The sequence below is a fragment of the Typopeltis vanoorti genome, chromosome 9 (genome assembly GCF_054136105.1).
Source record: "Typopeltis vanoorti isolate ZY-2024b chromosome 9, IOZ_Tvanoo_1.0, whole genome shotgun sequence".
NCBI classification, from domain to species: Eukaryota; Metazoa; Arthropoda; class Arachnida; order Uropygi; family Thelyphonidae; genus Typopeltis; species Typopeltis vanoorti.
The window spans coordinates 53,186,255-53,204,232 of NC_143557.1; the positions used below are offsets into that span (position 1 = coordinate 53,186,255).

The 17,978-nt window shown below is 34.7% G+C and overlaps 1 protein-coding gene across 1 annotated transcript in view; it reads right to left on the reverse strand.

Moving 5' to 3' along the window:
• The window catches only part of LOC150103050 (uncharacterized), a 320,792-nt gene that overhangs the window by 19,570 nt on the left and 283,244 nt on the right, over positions 1-17,978 (reverse strand). The window contains exons 16-17 of the mRNA XM_090397384.1: positions 16,540-16,655; positions 4,980-5,147 (exon numbers count right to left, since the gene is read on the reverse strand). Of these exons, the coding sequence (XP_090253510.1) occupies positions 4,980-5,147; positions 16,540-16,655 (284 nt within the window). The remainder of the gene's footprint in view (positions 1-4,979; positions 5,148-16,539; positions 16,656-17,978) is intronic.

Here is a 17,978-nt window from a genome sequence, read left to right on the forward strand (position 1 = left end):
AAGGAGTTGGAATCTGAGTCTAAGGTTTTAGGTACCGACTCCACAGCTCTGGTTATTTCTGTTTAATTTTTCTATAATTTCCCCATTCCTTTTAAAAAACCATACCACATTAGACTTCTGATTCTTAAATACTATTCTCATATATGTCTCCAGATCCTCATCAACTATTTTGAAAGCAAATTTTTGATCCATTATGTAAAAACTGGTTTGAACAGTGTCTTACATGCTGATACATGCTTTGGCTAATTTCTCTTTTTATTCACATATTAAATTATACTTAACAAGAAATTATTCTTGTTCAATCCTTTACCAAAGTGTAAGCAAACAAAGTTTGAATGTGAAGTATCCTCATGACAAAGCTACTTGCATAGAGAGGTTGTTGATGCCACATCAATTGCCTTAGTATCCCATAATGCAAAGCACATTTCCCTTTGATCCACAAAAATTTATTCAAGGCTACCTGCCTTATTCTATTATTTACTTCTTAAGTTATCTTTTTCTAAAACTATAATAAAATAGCTCAAATGTTTTATTTGTTCTAGGTTCAATGGATGTTTTTATTTTTTTATTATTATGTTTTTTTTTTCTTGCTAATTTTCATACCAAACTGATCACAGCAATGATTTAAATTGGCTGGGTTCCTTGAAGAATAACAGATTTATTTATGAAAACAACACCATCTAAAGAAATGAGCTTAAATATCTTCTGTGTTAACAGACAGATTAATCTCATCTTACTTTAAAATGATGTATAGTATACACTAATGGTGTTAACAGCACTCTGCCTGTTTATCTTCCTACACACTGTTCATTTGAATTCTTCAATATGAGAATTCTTCAATAATGCCCATAACTGAAGTAAGGTCTAGCGAAGAATTAATATTAGCTACCCTCTTTGGCAGATCAGTGCTGCTAGCTAATGTGGAATGAAGTGCATTCTACTCTATGGTTTATAGCCATTGTCAATTTAACAACTGTCTCACAAAATTCTTGAAATGTAACACTATAGCTCAAGTGAGTAACTCAAGCACATCACTGCCTAAATCTTTCTTAGAATGCTCATTCTAAAATGCATCTATAATATTCTTCTCAAATTCAGTTTTATTCAGCATTAATGATTTAGTATTATTCTCTGCAAGAACTGTACTCCTTCTGGGATTCAATATTGTGACCAAGTCTTTTAAATTATGCAGTGTAGCCACTGCAAAATTTTTATACCTCCATAATTAACCCTGCGGAGGTCACAGTCGAAAAAATTGCAGCGTAGGTCGTGTATCTGAGAGATACATTCATTACCAGTATGTGCTAAAATGTGATAAAAAAAAAAAAAAAAAAAAAACTGCAAATATAATACATGATGGTTTATTTATTTTCAGTTACAATCTAGAAATTACTGAACTAAGAAACAAAGAAAAAAACAACTAAACCAATACTATACTGACACCGGAGTTTGCGGTATCTCTCAGATACAATTTACTACCAAATATCACTTTCACTTTCGCATTCAACTCTCATCATCGGACTCAAATAACAAAATCGCTGAATCTCAACATCTGATGGATTACCCAATCGATATATATTTTGCAGTCATTTTTAATGGTAAATAAAAAAATAAAACTAAACCAATACTATACTGACATCGGAGGTCGCAGTATCTCTCGGATACAATTTACTATGAAATATCACACACTTTTACATAACACATGTTAAACCAAAACTGACCACAAAAACAGTGTGGAATATGACTCGTAATATATGCATGTGCAGCTATTCATGACCTCCAAGCTATACACTGCATATGTGTAAGAATATTTATATTAAACAATTTGTTTGTATCTGTCAGATCAATAATAATAAAATAAATAAAGAATAATAAAATTTTTGGTTTAACATCAAAAAAGGCTGTGTAAATTCCAAGATGCGAGGATGTCTAAGAGGGCTAATTTTCCATCCTCTTATTTTCTTCATTGTGAAGGTGATGAGCGAGTGCAGGCAATCTTGGTTAGGAACATAGAGATTCTTCACATTCAGGCGTAATGGCAAAAATATCATCCATGAAGCATAGCCAAGAGGAAAACTGTAGTTGTCTTGAGGAGAATTTGGGATTAGATGTGTACTTGAGGCAGCATCCAGGCAGAGGAGTATATGATAAGCACTTTGTTTTTAGAACTGATAAAGCAAGATGTTGTGCTACAACCTTCACTGTGTTTGGTCCGATATGCTTTGTTTTGTAGGTGAGATCCAACTGGAAGTTAAGTAGCATGGGTAGGTATGAAGAAGATGTGGATATATATGAAAAGGTTGAAACTGAATGTATTAAGATAACAAGACAATACGTTTTCTTGAAGTTGGCAGACGGTAGCAGTGGAGAGGCTTCAGAAGGCAAGCTGAAATACAAGTCTGTGGGAGTTTCAAGTAAAACTTGGGATTTCTTGAGAAGCAGTGATATTTGAAAGGGCTTTTATAATTGCAATTTGTACGTGTAGTTATTACTGTTTAACTGCTAGGAGTTACCAGCAGTAGGCAGTCAAAGGCTTTCCATATCTTTTGCATTTGGAGATCTCCTACTCAGTTCCTCACACAGAAAAGGTGCTGGTTCAGGTGTTTGAAAAATAAAGAAACTCTTACATGCACAACTGATTGGAACAATTCATTCAGTGAGTGTGAAGGGGTTCTACTTTTCTGCCTTGAACAGCACTTCAGAAGAATGAAGATAGTTTTGATGGTGCACAGATCCTTTGAGGACTGTATATTCAAGACTGTCTGCATGTTTTGTCAGAATGGGGTGGGGGAAGGTGATGGAGAACTGATTATCAAAAGCGAGAGTGCATGAGGTGAGATATTCCTTACGAGAATGAAAAAAAAAAAGGACTGTTTTTGGTAAACCTTTGCTAGATGGTAAGCAGATCTATGTTTATGACATTTATAATAGATTTGAAGCTGCTCAAGAACTATTACATTTGCATTTTCTTTTAAATCATTTCAAGATCTGTGAAATGAAAGCCCTTAACATGCAGGAGGAAGAGTGTAAGCAAGTGGTTCTTATTCAGTTGGATAATTTTAGGATTCTTACAGGATCGAGACCAAATAGGGCAGGAGATAACTGTACTCCAAAGAGAAGCATTTATTATCATATAGTTCAGGTATGCTGAAATTATGAAAAACATCTAAATAAATATGTTCCAGCATTGTGTTCAGATAAGTGCCAGACTAATATGATACATGTTCAACATGAATGGGTTGATGTTTCTTAGAACAAGCAATTCTATTAAACTGTTTAACATCATGCAAATGATAGTTATTTCTGGATGCTCAAAAGTTAAAAGAAATAAAATAATATTATATATATATATATATATATATATATATATATATATATATATATATATATATATATATTGTGACTAGTATTGACTCGGCTTGTAGAAATTTTAAAAATTAATAATTATATTGACTAAGAACACCGAGAAAGTTAAGAAAACTTTAATATAACACGACTAGTTTCGTCGGAACGCAGACTTCTTCAGGTGTGTAAATAATAACAAAAAACTGAAAAAATAACAAGATAAAAAACATTGACTTCTCAAATTATCAAATTAGGAATAGCAACAGTCATATTTGAACTGGTGTCCGCGTGGCAGGACTAGCGTGAGTTGTAAGTGAGTGGCAACTGATTCAAGAGTGCCAGAACTCAATCACTGTGCTGTGGGCATCAGGAAAACTATAGCTTAAATTGTTATTTATGTGTGATGATCCAGAACTATTTCTTTTGATTCTATGATACATCTCTCAAGTTCGTCACTGCATTTATGGATATTAGTCATAAGATTCCAGTCTATCTGGTGTTGAAGCTCTTCTAGATTAGAGTTAGCGGAGAAAAGAACATGACTGGAGAGTGTGCTTGCACGGGTTTTTTTGTAAAAAATGTCACGGTGATGTTCCTCAAGACGTAGTAAAATAGACTTATCAGTCTGTCCATAATAAGGTTTACCGCAGTTGCAGAGGACTTTATAAACTCCTGGAAACTGAAGCTGGTTGTGTTTGGTTTGGGGGAACTCAGAAAAGAACGATGCTTTGGTAGGGTGGTGAAGTAGGGTTTAATGTTGAATTTCTTCATTATTTTTGCCAGTTTAGGAGACAAAGAGCTTATGAATGGCAATTGGATGTGAGTAATAGGATTGAAGTTATCTTCTTGTCAAGGTTGGATACGTGGGTGTAAATGTTTAGTGATGCTTCGAGAAGAATAGCCGTTGTTTAAGAATATGCTTTTCAGATGGTTGAGTTCTGTTTGAAGGTCTTCATCTACTGAAATAAGAGATCTTGCTCGATGGGCCAAAGTGGAAACAATACCAAGTTTCTGTGGAGGGAAATGATGAGAAGAGGCATGCGAGTATCTAACTGTGTGAGTAGTTTTTCGAAAAATCGAAAATTTAAGACAATCAGGTATTCTAGCAACCTTTAAGTCCAAAAAAGTGTCTCTAGTTCTGACGTGAATTTGATGTTCTGGTGTTGATTATTTAAATGATCAAGGAAGGTTTGTAGCTCCTCTAGATCATATTCCCAGATAAGGAAGATGCCGTCTATGTATCGCAACCACAGTTTAGGTTTTAATGTTGCATTTGAAATAGCTCTCTCTTCAAAGTCTTCTAGAAAAATATTGGCTAAGACCAGAGTAATACGATTTTTATACGTCAATTATGTATTGCTTTTTTACCTGTGATTCTCAGTTTTTTTTTTTTTTTTTTTTTTAGAAACTTCAATTTTTATTATTATTTTCTACCTTTAGTGTGAATACCTGATGAAGGCTGTAAAAAGCTGAAACTAGTTGTATCGTTCTCATTAAAACTTAATATTTTATCACAGTTTAAAGTCATTAAATCGCTATTTTTAAAATGTATCATAATAACCTAGTCAAAGCTCATGAATACATATATATATATATATATGTGCACACTAACAGGAAACCTATAATATAAATACCCAAACTGAAAATTCTTTAGGAGCACTATCAATAGTTCCTGATGGTGACAAATTCTTTGGTATATGTTCTAGCGAAAAGCCAGTAGGTCGAATTCTTGCTGAAAGTTCAATTACAAGGTAACCCTGACTACCTTTAAAAGCCCAGCATCGCCCAGGATACACATCAGGCTAAAAGGAAGAAAAGATATGAAAGTAATACTAACAATATACTGTTATTTTTAATGAAATATATATAAATATTTATATATTTAAATATATAAAAATATATTTAAATTAATATAGAGAAAAAAATTTTCATTTATTCACAGAAACCTGGTCACCTGTTTTCTAGGTTTTCTCCCATCACTCCTTACAGTCATAGGAGAAAACTGAAAATCCATCAAAAACCAACACTCTTTTCTCAAATGAGTGTTTTTTGTACTCAGTTTTTCTCAAAAAACTTACATTTTTGAGAAAAAATGTAAGTTTTCACAATTGATGTCAACTGCAGCTGGTCTATCTCAGGAAAATCACAACATGTATACCACTGCTGACATTATACTTGCCATTAGCATTGCAGATCAGTGTAGATTTATGCCAAGTGTTCCACCCCCCCCCCCCCGCCTTAATGCATAAAATTGACAATTTTATATCTCTAAATATCAGAAATTTCTCATTTCACATTTTAGATGAAAATACATTTCATCTAAAATGCGAACCTTTTGTTTGGCTGAGTGTGATAGTACACCTGCTCTCAAATCAACAGACTGCAGGTTCAAATCCCACTGTAGCAATCGATGTTTCTGCACTTCTTCAATTAGTAGACGTACGAGGGTGGTCTGAAAAGTTCTCGACTATGACCATAGATGGCAACACTATCAGCGAGATTTTTTTTTTTTTCTGAGTTGGTACATCTGTGATAAGCATCCATGTGAAATTGCAAGTCATCCTATCGAGTAGTTTGTTTTATACAGCTGCCTAAAGCAAAAGTGTTGTCTGTATCCTTTGAAATCGATAAAATTGAGTATTATGCGATTATAAAATTCTTTGTAAAAGAAAGTTTAATGCCAAAAGAAATTCATTCGAAGTTCATAAAAGTTTATGGGTTCTCCTTCATTTTCAACAATCAAATAAGAAATGGGCTGCTGAATTTAAACATGGCCATACCAGCCTTGAAGATGATCCACGTGAAGGATGTCCAAAAAGTGTAACAACACCAGAAATCATTGATTAAGTGCACGATACGGTATTAGATGACCGGTAAGTCAAAGTGCATGAAATTGCTGAGACTATAGGCATTTCAAAAGAACGTGTAGAATATATTTTGCATATGAAAAAGCTTTGTGCATGATGGGTGTTGCGCTTGCTCACAGCAGATCAAAACGCAGTTGCATAAAAATCTCTGAACAGTGTTTAGAGGATTTTAACAAGAATAAAACTGATTTTGTGCACTGATTTATTACTATGGATGAGAAATGGTTTCACCATTATATACCAGAATCCAAACAGTAGTCAAAACAGTGGACAGAAGCCGGTTGTTCTACATCGACCCTGAACTTCAACTTCCTATCTACTAACACTCCAAGAAACCTCCCTAGCTTGATCAAATGACTTTGCATTTACTGATATCCATTTTCCCATGCCCACAATTCCAGCCTATTTAAATCATTCTGCAAGTACTGCATGTCAGTCTCATTCCTGATTATCCTGCCTATCTTTGCATCATCAGCAAACAGTAGTAGCTATCCTATCCTGTGAAACCCTTCCCAATGTCGTTAATGTAAAGAGTGAATAACAATGGATCAATGAATGAACCCTGGTTGGCTTAAATTTTGCAGACACACATCTCTATACACCATTTTTTGAGATCTGCCAGCGTTTTAATGTAATAGTTTATAATCCAATCATATCTGCCTACTCATGTAAAAACCTTTTATACTCTATCCTGTAAAAAGCCTTAGTAAAGTCCAAAAGAATTATTTTATGTCCATTTCCCTTGATTAACTCAAATATCACCTTCTCTTAATTAACCCATGCTGTTTATTGCAAGTATGATTCGCTCTCAATCCATTTTTGTTTTCAATCTCTTAAAAACATTTCCAAAATGTACACCACCACCACTCCGAAGGTGCTGATAGAGGTTGATAGTTACACACATCAGTCTCTGCCCTCACTCACATGCAAAGGAATTTCAGCACAAGATATATTCATGCACTCCTTTGGAATCTATCTGTGCTGAGACTCAAATTATACAGCCAGTTCACCTGAACATAATTTTAGCATCCATGCTAATACCCATTGTTCCCTATTGCCAAATTCTTATTCAGCTTATGCAATAGCTCTAGTGCCCCCCAATCCCCAATACACTGGTTGATATTGTTTAGCAAACTGGGCCCTCATTATTCAAAAAATGATTTCTGATTCTGTGACCTGCATACCATCCATATTCAGTAGTAATTCTTTCACATTCATCCTGTCTTTTACTTGCAACATAATGACAATTTTTTTTTTGGATTAACTTTGGCTTACAGAGCCAGTTTCTTTTCGTGTTCACAGTTAGCTTTCCATACACCAGCTTAAATCATCGGGCCTGTACCTTATAATTTTCATACTTGATATCATCCTTATGCACACGATATTCCTTCCACATCATCCTTTTCTTAACAATCTCTTGTTTAATAAGGGCTTAAGGATTAAAGCTATACAAATGAGAGGAGACCTCCACATAGTCTTTAAAGGAATGCGGAGAACCGATCAGGGCTTCTGACCTAATGTCTAATCCTAACCTTCTCGTGGTGCACCCAGGGAACCAGGGCGAACAGCGAAAAGTCAGCTACTGGAACAAATCTGAAAACACATTCCAACTCAACATCGCCAGAATTAAAGATCAGTACTATCAACATAAGAAGCCCGAATGGCAAAGAAACGGTGCTAGCTGAGGAATTAGAGTAGTACCAGATCGACATAATAGGGATGACTGAAACAAAAATGACAAAAACTGGTGAGACCTTTCTGAGCAATAAATACAAAATGTTATATTCAGGCAATAACAATCAAGGAAAAGAAGGAGTAGTATATTCAACATAGTATTCAACACTAAATATGAGGCTAATCTTCTTGAATGGCAGGCAGTCTCAAGTAGAGTGATGTGGGCAAATATGATAATAGGGAACTGGACAATGAGACTTATTCGTGCCTATAGTCCCACAGAAGGTTCTACTAAGTAGAAGTGGAATTTTTTAATGCTTTAGAGAAAGCAACTGACACAATAAAAAAGGAAAAGTTGGTCCTTGTTGGGAATCTAAACAACAGAGAAGGAAATGATTGTGTTCTTCTTCTTCTTCCTTATACCCTCTTTTACCTTGCGGTGTCGAGGGTCCATTGATCATCGGACTTCACTCCGTTTACAGGATAAGGTGGTCAGACTTATGCCCCGGTGTATCCTATGGCCTGTAGTGTTGAGTTCTCAAGGCCAGTTTGTCTGCTTTGCGGGATGAAAAACCCCAGAATAAACTGGGGGAAAAACCCTGCTGTCCACGCCCAAGACTGGCTAACTTGACTATGGCTGAGGAAGATCCTTCAGCTCCTCACGTCACCGACGGGAATCGAACCTAGGACACTCCCTCCCCAGGCATATGGTTGCGAAGCGCATAACCATTAGGCTAACCGCGCAGATTTGGAAATGATTGTCAGACATACAAAAATATTTTGGAAAAATTTGGAGAAAAGAGCAAAGCTAATAATAATGGCAAATACATGTTGGATTTCTGCTCAGGACATGGACTAGTTATTACTAACACCATGTTCCAACATAAAAATGTGCACAAATTCACATGGAGAGAAGAGGCAAGGAATAAGAAAAGTCTCATTGACTATGTTATTTTTGATGGTGATGTTTTGTCCCTGGTGCAGGACACCAGAGTGCACCGAGGATTTGAAATTGGAAGATCACTATTTAGTCTTGAGCAGGATAAAATTGAATTTCATATTGAAAAGAATAACATGTAAGAAAGTTTTAGAGCGAATAAAAGTTGAGCAGCTCTCAGATGTGAACTGTAGACTAAAATATACAAAGATTATTGAACAAAAAATTAAAGAGTTTGAGAACAGCAACCAAACCTTGGAGATACAGTGGCAAGCCTTGAAGAAAACACTGATTGATTCAGTCAGAGAGGCATGTGGTGAGGTTGTCTGCAAGGATAGAAAAATCAGAACACTAGAAGTTAAAGAGGCAGTGAAGGAAAAGAAGAAAGCATATCAAAAGTTCCTGGCAAATAAGTCAGCTTGTGCTCTTAGAGAATACAGAGATAAATGTAAGAAAACTAAACACTGTGTAAAACTAGCTAAACAAAAGTCATGGGAGGACTTTGGCAAGAACATAGAAAATAAATATCAAGAAGGTGCTAAGATATTCTGGAGGCTGTTGAAGAAGCTTAGAAATGGAGGAAAGAGTGCTGTAAAAGGAGTTAGAGATGATAAAGGTGACATGAAAACAGGGGAAAAAGATATCCTTGAAGTAATTACTTTGAAAAACTGCTAAATGAAACAAGCAGTGATAGCACAGTGGTAAAAAACACTCAACAGGCATAAATCAAGAATACATATCCATACTTGAAGTAGAAAAAGCCATCAAAAGCTTGAAATGTGCAAAGGCAGCAGGAGTAGATGATACTCGACCAGAAATGCTAAAGTATGGTGGTATAAAAGTCTTACAGTGGCTGCACTGTACAGTTCAGAAAGCCTGGACAGAGGGACAAATTCCTGATGATTGGAGTAGAGCTCTCATAGTACCCATATATAAAAAGAAACATAAAACTGAATGTGAGAATTAAAGAGGTATACCCCTACTGAGTGTTCCTGGCAAGATTTTTTCCTATATTTTTCCTATACTTGTGAAACGGTTGAGAAGAACTGTAGAAGAAAAGCTTGGTGAAGAACAAGCTAGATTCAGGTCAAATAGAGGCTGTCAGGATCAGATCTTCACTTCACGACAAATAGTGGAGAAATCATGGGAATATAACAAAGATCTGTATTCAAGTTTTGTCGATTTCGAAAAGGCATATGACAAGGTACCAAGAGAGAAGCTATTCAATATGCTACAGTTGTATGGTGTCAATGGGGCATTATATCAAGCAATACTTAGTCTTTATTTGAGTTGTAAGTCAGCAGTTAGAACTGAAGGAAGTACAGGAAGATGGTTTCATGTTAAATCTGGTGTCAGACAAGGATGTACATTATCCCCTCTGTTATTCATTATCTATATGGATCACATTATGAAGGAAAGTGGTATTAAACATTATATCAAAATTGATATGTTAATGTCAGCTCTTCGCTTTATGCGGACAATGTTATACTTTTAAATAAATCCACTACAAGTCTGCAAGATTCCCTGACTAAATTGAATAACTGTTATAATATATATGGTATGAAGGTCAGCAATAAAAAGACAAAGACAATGAAAATAGTCAGAATCACTAAAAATATCAACTGCATTGTGAATGGAGAACCTGTGGAACAAGTAAAACATTTCAGCTACTTAGGCATGATTTTTAGTGAAGATGGTAAATTAAATATGGAAATAGACAACAGAATGAATATGGTAAATTAGATATGGAAATCAACAAAGCTGGTATGGTAGGAAGTCAAATGAATAAATTCATATATGGAATAAGAGAGAAATTAGTCAAACCAGTTTTTTAATTTATGGATCTGAGAGCTGGGTCAGAAGTAAAATACTTTACCAAAGACTAGCGACCGAAGATATGAGAGTCCTGAGAAAGATTAGAGGTGTGAACAGATGGCATCAATGGCAATATCATATTAAAAACAAGGATATTAGGAAAGAACTTAATGTTGTCAGTATCCAGGAATGCGTTAGCAGAGCTAATCTCAGGTGGTATGGTCACTTAAATAGAATGGAAGAAGAAAGATTAGCAAAACAAGTGTTCTCTTCCAGGTTGGCAGCAAAACGACCCAGAGGAAAACCAAGATATAGGTGGATTGATACGGTACAAAGTGCCTTAGACGATAGAAATATAAGATCTGATAATGTTGGAGTCTTGACAAGTAACAGACTGATTTGGAGGAAAATTGTAGATCGGAAGTTAGTAATGATGTAAATTTTTCATGTAGTACTATCATATCCTGTACATCCCCTTGAGGGTACATGGCAGGAATTTGATGATGATGATGATAATGATGATGTTTAATGAGTTTACAGAAGCCTCCAATAGCTCAGGTGATATAGACAAGCCATTTGGTTGGAAAGACCTTGGTTCAAATCCCATCTATGATGTCAGGAACTTTTAGCAGATGGTGTCAATCAAATGGTGGGTTAGCCAGGAAGTAGAGGGTTATTTTCTCTCAGAAACTCCGTCCCTCCAGAAAAGGCAAACTGGCCAGGAAAACACATGCAACTGATAGACAAAAATACATTATAACGAATAGCTTCAGATTGGTTTCATAGGATGGTGCTGTACTGCCCATAAGGGAATCATATCATCATATGCTAATTAAATCAATAAGATTTTGCAACCATTTCACTCTCATCCTGTTTATTTTTCAAACTCTAGGAACACATACCAATATTGCATCACTGATGTATTCCTTTTTAATACTTCCCATACACTACTGATATCCTTCCCATCCAGCAAATGATACCAAATATTTTCTTCAGATGATCATAATTTCCTGTTTTGTAGTTCAGCATGTAATCTTTTCTGAATTGAATATCCATGCACTTAGCCACTTCCCAGATAAGCACAGCATGCTCACTGTCACCAACTAGAGACAGGCCAGCCATTTTGTTTATTTAGGCATGATTTATTTAATTAGAATACAAAACTTAATGCTTTTTCATTCACTGTGGAGTACAACTTTCTGCAATCAACTACAAAACTAAAAGAGATATCACAAAAAAAGCACACTTTTGCTCCATGCACAATACTGCTAGTCTGTAATTACAGAAATATCAAGGTGACATACAGTAATCAAGATTAATTCTTATGCTAACTGGGAACAAGACCCTGACAGATAGGGGGGTCAAAGATTATTACAGGAAATTTACAGCAAGTGTTGCTGATGGTGATGTTGTGGGGTATCTTCAAATTAATGAAGATACCCAGAAACAAGAGAGTTGCTCGACTCCATCATCGCCACTTTTGGATTGGTTTGCATATCTTTTCTGTCAACAGGCTGAAGGCTCAAATACCACCATGAGCATGGATGGTTGTGATTGATTTTAGGTAGCAGATGAATTTTATCACAGATTTGAGACCACACCTCACTCATTAGATGGCTTGAAAAGTTCAATGTTTGGTCTCTAGAGGAGGATTTCTGACTTACATAAAAAAAAAAAATAAATAAATAAAATTTTAATTAATAAAAATAGGAAAAATCTTTAGTCCACTCATAGTACTAATTTGCTATGGGTTTACAACCCTCAACTGACAGATGTACAAGGCAGGGGAATGGAAGATATTTTTTTGATAGGATAAAGTTCTTGGAATCAATCACTGAAACAGCATTCAAACAAAAGATGTTATCAAAATGACATATTTTGTTTGAATATATAATATAATATATAAATAAAATATAATATATTATTAAGTTATCAAAAATGTCATATGTGAGACATTTACTAGGGAAGAGTTCTCATATTTGACTAGAAATGTGTCATTATCAACAGTTTTTGAAAGACATTCCTATGCTAAGCAGCCAGATAGAGCAAAATCTTGAAGATGGTGATAAAGAAGCAACAACAGTTTTAAGGAAGTCAATTTTATGAATATGACTAAAGAAAGGTGAAAGGATAAAGGGAGTGTTAGAAATTAATGGATTAATGGTAAATGAGATCCATTTAAGGATATTTTACATAATAAATTTCATTAATTTTGAGAGCAAATTTAATAACAAAACAGCTGACCAAAGGAGAACTGCGGTTCTCAAAGAAATCTAATTTGAAAAAAACCGAGAAGTGTCATGGATACAAATGATTATTATTATCTAATTATTAATTAAAGGTCATAAAATGAAATTTGAGCAATAGTTAACTAGGAAAGCCAACATGAATTCTAAAAGTTTATATATATATATATATATATATAAATATATATAAAAACTCATTCATTAAGCAAATAGAAACAAATCTAATGAGCTTTATGAGTATGATGTTGAACGATCCAACATGTAGAAGACTTCAATATGGTGTGATTTCAGAATATACTAAATATCAACACATACAATTTTCAGTGAGTGCTTATGTAGATAAAATGTGGGATGTCTCATGTGCATAATGATATAATATTGAAGGCAACTGATTGCATTTTAAAAAGGAGGATCTGATAATACCGTCTTCTTTGAAAAAATTAATTAGCATCTATATCTAGAATATCCTTGATGGTATTGTGTAATGAATAATGCAGTGTGTGGCTTTATTAAGGGGATGATTGATTTTGACAAATCTACTATTTTTTTATGAAGATGTCATAAGAGAATAAAATTAAGTAATGCCTATAATGTGATAATTTTTATTAAAGTACCTTATAACCTGCTGATGCTTAAGGGTCAAAGCGGTATAACTGAGAGGACACTTCCACATAGCCTTTAAAGGAAGCGGAGAATCTACCAGGGCTTCTGACCTAATGTCCAATCCTCACCTTCTCGTGGTGCACACTTTCAGGTATCTACCAGGATACTGAACGAACAAGGATGGGAGACCATCCTGACCACAGATATGAGAGTCCTGAGAAAGATGAGCGGCATGAACAGATGGCATCAATGGCAATATCATATTAAAAACGAGGATATTAGGAAAGAACTTGATGTTGTCAGCATCCAGGAATGCGTTAGCAGAGCTAATCTCAGGTGGTATGGTCACTTAAACAGAATGGGCAAGGAAAGATTAGCAAAGCAAGTGTTCTCCCAGGTTGGCAGGAAAACGACCCAGAGGAAGACCAAGATATAGATGTATTGATACACTACAGAGTGCCTTAGATGATAGAAATATAAGATCTGATAATATCAGAGTCTTGACAAGTAACAGACTGATTTGGAAGAAAATTGTAGATAGGAAGTTAGTAATGATGTAAATTTTTCATGTAGTGCTATCATATCCTGTACACCCCTTGGGGATACATGGCAGGAATTTGATGATGATAACCTGCTGAGAAATTATAACTGGTGTGGATTCTGACCATTGACTAATGTTAATGAAAATCAAAAACTTAAGAAATTAAAGAAAAGGAAAGTGAGATAGAAATGGAACATGGAAATTCTAAGATTCTTGGAATAATTAAAAAACCAAATAAACTGGCCAAATTGGAAACAAGTGAGTACAGCAAGCCAATGGAGATTCTTAAAAGAATCTATTATTACATACACAAAAGACACTGTTGGATGGTAATGAAAAAACTGAGGAAACCTCAGATAACCTAAGAACCTAACAGACAAGATAGAGAAAAAAATGTCATCTAAAAATAAAATAATAACAGAAAAGATGGCAAAAAAGAAATACAGGTAGATTAAACATGAGATAATAAAAGAATGGGGGAGGGGGGGAGCAAAGAAAAGAAGATTGCAAGATATCAATACAAACACAGATAAAAAAAAAACACTGCTTTCAGAACAGGAGATTATCAAACACCAGAGGAAAATAGAACTCTATAGGAAGAAGGTGATGACATAAAAATAAAATAAAAAATCAGAGAAATACATGGATGCAAAGTTTTGGAAATTTGATGATTGAAATCTCTTCCACATAACAAGGGTATTAGAATAAACAGAATCCCAAATTGAACTATTAGAAACAGCAGAAGACCTTTTCTTGCTGAAGGATGATGACCATAAAACAACATCCCTAATGATCCCAATGCCCAAGAAAAGAAATTCTAAAATTATTAAAAACAGAATGTAGGCAGCTGCTGGTAAAATATATTAAACAGACCAATTAGTTTGTTTCACAAAAGTGAGGACACAGATTTAATAGCATCAGTGAGATACTTGAAGAATGAGACAAATTAATGTTTCATTAAAAATCTCTAACACAAACATGAAGCAGCTATTTCATTAGATGTTGGAACTACAGTTTCAAGAGAGTTGTCAAGCAAGGATGCTATTATCACCAGCATTCTAACATCTTTGCGGATGCGGATGACATGAAGGAAACTACTTTAGGAAAGAAGGGAACATGGTTAACTGTCAAAGGAATTAAGATCTACAGATGACAAGGCCATCATATCAAAGTAAAATGACTCACAGATAATGAGTTTAAACATGACAGCAAAAGCATATAGAATAATCAATACTATGAAGGCAAAACTTATTGCAATGACTAAATATCACACTTGGATCGAATTAAAAATTCAGATATTTGGGAAACCTCATCACAGAGAATGTCAAATGATCACAAAAAGCCATAAATAAAGCAGCATTCATGAATGTCTAAGCAGAGCTCACACACTACAAAGAGTAAAAATAAATCCTTAAGAAAGAGAATACTGAAGTATGGAGTACTGCACGCTACTATAGAAACATGTCTGACCAAATGTGATAAACTGACATGAACAGAAGAGATTTAAAAAGATGAGCGGGAGAGATGAGAAAAAATTCTCAACTATATTCAGATGAGAAGATTAAAATCATTAGAACATAACCTAGGACAGGACAGTCTGCTCTGGACAATTACTGTGAGTAAACTAAAGGAAAGAAAAATTATCAACCAAGCAAAATAATAATAAAAAAACGCCTTTTTTTCTTTGTTTACTTTTGACAATACTTAAATTTCTAGGCAAGATGAAATGCTTTTATTGGAATAATCAATCTCCAAGTTTTTCCATCAATAATAATTACAGCTGAAAAGAAATTACATTCTGGTTTTTCAGTCATATGTTGTTGTAGTTTAAGCAAACAAGAAAAGCTTACAAGAGAAGTATAGTCATAATTTATTATTTGCATAAGAAGATCAGTTATCAACACCAAATTGTCATTTTTTTATTCCATCTATCTTTGGAATCATCATCATCATCAGTGATCCTAACAGGCACTTAAGCACTCACAACCTTCCAACTATTCTTGGACTTCACAACTGCAACTCAAGGATAAGGTGGTTAGCCCCATGCCTCCTGGTGTGTCCTATGTCTGTAGATGGGTGTGTTCATGGGGCTGGTTTCTGTTCTGGAGGATGAAAAACCCAAGTTTCTGGGCGAAAAAACCCCTACCGGCGTATGAGACCAGCTAACTCACCTTTCATGGAAAGAAACCAGATAAAGGTTCCTCACGTCTTGGATGGGAATCCGACCAATGGGTTTCATCTATATCGACTGAGTTAGGGAGGATCTCTATCTTTAGAATAGCCTTCTCCAAACAACACAACTGCCAGTTTTTCCAAGAAACAAATTAAGAGATTCCCTCTTTTTTCCAAATCCAAATGCCAACACATGGCACTATTATTTTGTTAACTCTATATTGAACCAATATATTAAAAATGATCACTGGACATCATGATAATTATAATTAAAATATTTCTTTCTAATCATAAAAATTTTCTTATCTAGATTATCAGTGAAATAAAATGTATACTAACCTGGATGACAACTCGTGGTGAATTAGTATTATACCAAAAAGGTATTCCAAATATACTAATTCGGGCAGTTCCAGCATGATAGGTTTCTGAACACCGTGTACTTACAATACTGCCACCTAAAAGAAAGCATTTCCTCTGTCACTTAAAATAAAATATTGTAGAGAATTTTTTTTTAAATATATACAAACAGTCTTATAATGTCTATATTACAATAGAGTGATATATATATACATATATGTATATATATATAAAGATTTTGTCACTCATCCAGTGATCTGGAGAGAAGAATTGCTGTATTGACAGAGATTATCGTCAATCTGGTCCATCTTAATACTAACCTTAGATATTTAGCCTATCTGATTGTCACTCTTCTGCTGTCCAGCTTTTGTGCACATGAGATCATGCCCAAGCAAATGTGCCCAACAATAATATGGCATCCAAAATGCCTTCAAATGTCAGCAATACATTTGCGAGTTAATTTACAGCTGCTGTTCTCTTGTGATGTATATTTTTGCATTTCTCTTTTCATGTTATGTATCTGATGAAGTCTTCTAAGAAGACAAAACTAGTTCTGCATCCAAATAATAGTTTATTTCTATTTTGGTATCTCTTGGCTGCTAGTCATCGCATTTCTTTATGTCATATAACTGAGTAAATCCGATGCATCTCTCACTCACACTCACACACACACACAGATTTGTACTCTTGCAGATTTTTTTTTCAGAGGGGAAAAAAAAAAGAAGAAAACAGGAATAGAAAATTAATGCTAACTGAAGTGACAATTTTACACTAGTATAAGATATTTAAGGAAATAACAGGAGGAAGAAGACTACTTTTTTATGTTGTTAACATGCAATTAACAATATCCAGTGGTGACAAGGGGAACCCCTGGTCACCACTCATATCCACTTACTTCATGGAAAAACTTGGAAGAGTGACTTTTTGCTACTATTGCTCCTTGTCCTCCACTTGATTTTGTTATGTTGATGTGCTCATTATTGTGACCATGATCCAGTGAAGAACTGGACAGGTTTTTAACTTAAACTCAACAACTTTTTCCCTAAATAAAATTTATGTTAAAAAAAGAAAAGTCTTTCCTTACCTTCACTTGTAAATATTGGATCAGCTTCCAATATGGAAGCTGATCTCTCTCTCAGTTTTTCTGTTCATAAGAAGTCAATGTTTATGGGAAGATACATTTACATAAGAGAATATACATTCTTTTGTTATTCTCAAATAACAAGAGAATGTATATTCCTTATATACAAGGCATTTTTGAATATATCTCAAAAGTTTTTTTTACAAAATTTGATTTCCAGATAGCTTTCAAGCCAGTAAACAAGACTGTCCATTCTGCATTACACCAAAGGGTCTGGAGTATGACCAGACAGGCCATACTGCAGACATTTAACAACCAGAACAAACTGATTGCATCCATT